General features: G+C 40.5%; 1 protein-coding gene across 1 annotated transcript in view; it reads right to left on the reverse strand.

Moving 5' to 3' along the window:
- The window catches only part of LOC117535027 (L-rhamnose-binding lectin SML-like), a 5,121-nt gene extending 3,948 nt beyond the window's left edge, over positions 1–1,173 (reverse strand). The window contains exons 1-3 of the mRNA XM_034199351.1: positions 1,053–1,173; positions 487–522; positions 166–216 (exon numbers count right to left, since the gene is read on the reverse strand). Coding sequence (XP_034055242.1) covers positions 166–216; positions 487–522; positions 1,053–1,083 — 118 coding nt within the window. The 5' untranslated portion in view covers positions 1,084–1,173. The remainder of the gene's footprint in view (positions 1–165; positions 217–486; positions 523–1,052) is intronic.
- Between the last annotated feature and the right edge of the window lie 3,992 nt (positions 1,174–5,165).

Genomic DNA, 5,165 nt, shown 5'->3' on the forward strand with positions numbered 1-5,165 from the left:
AATAAGGCTTCATTTTGTATTAATGAGGTTTCTTGATCATAAGATACAAGATTCACTTTTGATAAGGAGTTGAATGAGTTAGAAACAGTCCTAATGTTTAGTCACAGTGACTGAATCCTCTTCCCTAAGACGAGTGTGTTGAAGGTGTGTTCCTGTGTTTCTTACCACATGACATCTCTGCGGTTTCATTGAGACAGGCGTAGATGACTTCTCCCTCTGTCAAAACACAACCAGATCATCATCATCGTGCTTTCTGCCCCTTGTGTTTGTCTTTTTTTGTATTTACAATCAAATATCTCCAGTAAAAAGATCAGAGATATTTCGTTTTTTTAGATTTGAAATATCTGTATGTATTCATTTGTTATGAAACTGTAAACAAGTTATGCAAGTTATTAGTTTGACACCTTCTTTTCTATAATGCTGTCAAATGACATGGCTATGAACTTTTCTTTTGAATCCAGTTGAATGTTTCATTGAAAGACTTACCAGCAGCACGAGTGAAATACCAAGCAGCAGCTAGCACTGAAAACACAACACGAGTTTATTTAGGTATAACACACCCTGTTATTCAGAACATGCATTTAATGCATCATAAAACTGTTTGATATACATTTATGTTAACACTTTTTTGCATTTGTGACCTACTGTATTGATGTCAAAATGAAATCTGAAAAATGACAGCAGTCTTGAATTGGGGTGGATATATACGAGCTGTTATTAAGCTCTGAATGTACTTTAATTTATTTCAACATACATGAAGAGAATCCTGAAGAAAATGGAAAATCAAATTGCAAGCAAAAAATAATTTTGTGTCCGCAATTCGTGTCAATGCATCATTCTGTTGGACAACATTATTCAGTCAAATACATATTTATTATACATGTATAATGAACTAACTATGTTTTCTAAGCTTGAAAACCCAAATGATTCCAAATATACACACACATATGTACATATCCTGCATAGTATGTGTATGAGAAACATAATTAGAGAGAATAAATACATACAAATAGGGATGCTGCATATTTGACTAAAGCAGAGTGGGTACTCACAGCCGAAGGCGACCAGCCTCAGTGGGACCATGTTAGCGTCTCTCAGCCTCTCTCCTGTCTTCCACCTGCAGACGGTCTGAAAGTGAGAGCAGGATCGGGACGTCCAGGTATTTATGTGTCCTTCCTGACAGCAGACATGCAGACGCCTGCCCGCCGCTGCAGGCACGCAGGGCCTCCTGACCCAGATGTGATGCGCATGGGAAACCCTGCGGAGCTGCAGGAGAGACATCTATAAATCCACAGGCTCCGGGACCTTTAACACTTTAAATCCCAGCCGCACCTCATTCTCCTGCATGTTCCTCATTAGGAAGCTCGGAGCTTAAAAGAAAAACATCTGGATCTGTTAACCGGGGGATGGAAACTGTGCAAGCTAACAGGCACAAATGTACAAAGTGTGCATGTTTTGAGCACCTATGGCCCTTTGTATACTAGAACATATACAAGGTGTACATAGGGGGCTTTAATCTTTCCTAGAAAACAGACTGCACTGACTCCTTTTAGTGTTATTGAGCTACATCTCACAGAAGCCCAAATGATGAAGGTGGGCAACATGCCAGCCAATCAGTGCTTTGAGGCAGGATATAAAATGAAGACAGCATCGTCTTTTAATAGAAAAATAAGGACATCATGTGGGGACGAGTGTGGACATGATGCTTGCAGCTGTACAGGATGTTGTTAGTCAAGTCACAGAAATAACAACTCTTGAATCAACAAGCACACTTGGAGAGTAACGGACACAAAAAGAACACATTTAAACACATTAGTTCTGTTTTTAATTCAGCAGGTGAACCTATATGTTCATAGAATAGTGTGTGTGAGCTAAACTGTGTGTGTTAAACTATAACTGAGCATTTTCTGTCAGCTCAGATTTGATTCTGCTTTTTTAAACAGTAGTACGTGCTCACGTGTTTCTTTGTTTGTGTATAGGCTGCTGCCGGAACATGCTTCATGAAAGGCAGCTTTTACTATCAATCAAATCCTTTTTGATCCTAAATATCTTGGTTTCTTCTTTTCTAAGGTCACATTGTTCGGTTGTCTTACATAATACACTTACATATTGATATTTCTCCTCTCTTGTGTTTATTTGCATTGCATTTCTTTGACGTAGACTGACATTTATATTTTTCTTTATTGATTAATCTGCTAATTAAATGTCTGGTCTGTGATTAATGTCAACAATGAATCCTCTATCCGGCGATCTGTGTTGGAAAGTGACCATTATGATGGCTGACAGGGGCCAGCGCGCTAAAACGGCCTGAAGCACTTACATTCGTAGGAACACGCGGCACTTTCAAAAACGATATAAGTACAAAACACAAATGTGACAAAACACACACACCAACTGCACAACACATGGGCAGCATTTAGAACACTTAGCATTTTGAGTAAATCATGCACAGGTTTGACTAAATGCAGAAAAGAACCGTTGTGATTATGAAATGTGATTGTGAAACCTACTTGCCACTGTGAACAATTATTTTAGATCCACAAATTATTTAAAATGAAATAATTATCTAATTAATATTATGCTACTCTAATGGTGGCCTGTATATTATGTATGACAGTAGTATAACTTGTATTTAAAACACTGTAAAGTACTATTATCCTTTTATTTATAAGCAGGAAACCTTTGACTTTGTGTATGATTTGACTCTTTTAATGTGGAGATGGTTATGCTTTTTATTTGAACACCTAAATTACATACATGGTGATACATGTGGATTGTTATTCTCCAATTTAAGTCTGACAAATATTATTAAAAAATGATGTGTCAACAGTCTTATCAATTACAGGACATTGGCATAATGTGGCTATGAAGTGCATTGCATTATTAATAAAAGGAAATAATCTACACTTAGAATTCAGAATTAACTGGGGATTTTACAACCATGCAAAGATAATTACTGCTCCACAAAGACACCAACCACTCTGAAGATGTCCCCACAGGCATCAGCAGCTTTCTGAAGGAGTCCAGGTGGCAGCCTCAGGCTCAGAAATACCAGAATCCTCAGCAGCTCGGGATCAGGAGGCCAACGTCATTATCCATCATACCTGACACCAGCTCTCTAACTCACACGCAGGTCTGAGGCCTTAAAGGTCCCATGTCATGGCCATTTCCACTGATCATAATTCCATTGTTGAGGTCTACTAGAATAGATTTACATTGTTCAATGTTCTAAACTCACATTGGTTTCTCATACAGTATCTCTGTATGTGTATTCACTCTCTGTCCTAAACGGCCTGTTGGAGCTCCGGGCCCCCCCCCCCCCCCTCCCCTTTGAGCCCAGTGGCCGTCTGCGAGACAGCGATACCCAGCCCGAACACACACACACACACACACACACACACACACACACACACACACACACCACACACACACACACACACACACACACACACACACACCACACACACACACACACACACACACACACACACACACACACACACACACACACACACACACACACACCACACACACACACACACACACACACACACACAGCCTGGCTGGGAGTTTGTGTGTGTGCTCACACACCGACTCACAGCCTCGCCGCGTCCCACCGTCTGGGAGGAGAAATCGGCGGACCAATCCACGGACTTAACCTAACGGCTCCGCGGACGTAACGTAACGGCTCCACGGATTGCTCCAATTGGACCAATGGGTCCATTTGGGTATGGGCACGTCACTGTACCCAGGAAGAAAACAATGGAAAAAGAGAAATGTCCAACGAGGCGTTCTGGGGCAGCATAGACAGGTCTTTTCTATGTTAGAGTTTTACTCGCTACAGGGTGTACTTTGAGGGTTTTTGACTCTGCAGACCGTTTACATGCAGAAAAACCTTCATAACACACAAGGAGACGGGTAATAATCAAGTTATTTTCTTACTTATCTCACTTAATTCCTTATTTTTGTATTTTATTTTATTCATTTCATCTTATGTCTGCACATTTTTACAGTAACTTATTTTGTTTATCTAAATATAAGTATTCCATTTGATTTTATCTTTGTATTTTTATTTAAATGGAGCAACTATTATGCAATTGAATTCTCCCCTGCAGATAAAAACAGTATTCTGAATCTGTTTATGGTTTTGCTCATTATTGTAGTTGTTCAGTTATTGGTGATCTTGTATTTTTGAATTATATTTATTCATTTATGTTTATATTCAGTTGCAGTCAAATATTAAAATAAATAGCTGATGGAATTGTATGTTATTATGAACAACCTTTAGAGCATTATCAATGGTGTGGATAAAGATCTGCTCCATTTCCAGCACCATAAAATAAATCTGACCTCTGACCTGCAGTCTGAGTCTGATCAGGATCTCTTACCTCATTCACACCAACGGTGTTTCAGGGCCGGTTCGGAGCTGGAGCTTGAAAAGCACCGGGTTTTCCTGTTCACACCGCAGCGGAGCAGCCTCTTAGTTCCGGAATCCGGTTCGTTTCAAGCACCAAAAAATTGTCCGGCCAGAGCAAAAGCACCGCATATGTCACGCTTACGTCGAGGTGGGGCCAGGAGCAGGGGCGGGATCAACTCCTGAACAACAACAAAAAGCCTGCGTTTTATCCAGTTTGTATACAACGATTGAGAAACTTAACAAGCAGCAGTGGTCCACTGAAGAGACCAGCTACCTACTGGGAATCTGGTCTTCCGAAGAGGTACAGAGGAAGCTGGAGCACAATCGGCCATTGTTGTTGTTGTCGGTGTCAGCTGTGAGGGGTGTCAGCTGTGAGGGGTCTCCGCGCGGTTTGGCTTTATGAAGCAGGCACGCAAACGGTTACGTCATGACGCAAACGATGACGCAATGACGCAGCACCAGTTGGACTCTGGGCTGTGTGCAGTGCTTGAATTGGAATGAAAAAGGTGCCAGTACTCTAAAATCAGCAACTTTTTCAAGTCAATTTTATATATACAGCCCACAAACAAGAATTTGGCTACTATAATGCTGGTGGGTTTGTCTCTTTACTAATGTATATTTTAGAAAGGTTCACTGTACTTAACATTTTTTATGATAGGCAGCGGATATGGCTAAAGCTCAGTAAGGTCAATATTAACTGAAAATATAGCAATCAAAGTCTAGATCTTCTGCTGAAGACACATGAAGC

Source organism: Gymnodraco acuticeps, unplaced genomic scaffold, assembly GCF_902827175.1.
Source record: "Gymnodraco acuticeps unplaced genomic scaffold, fGymAcu1.1, whole genome shotgun sequence".
In the NCBI taxonomy this organism is placed as follows: Eukaryota; Metazoa; Chordata; class Actinopteri; order Perciformes; family Bathydraconidae; genus Gymnodraco; species Gymnodraco acuticeps.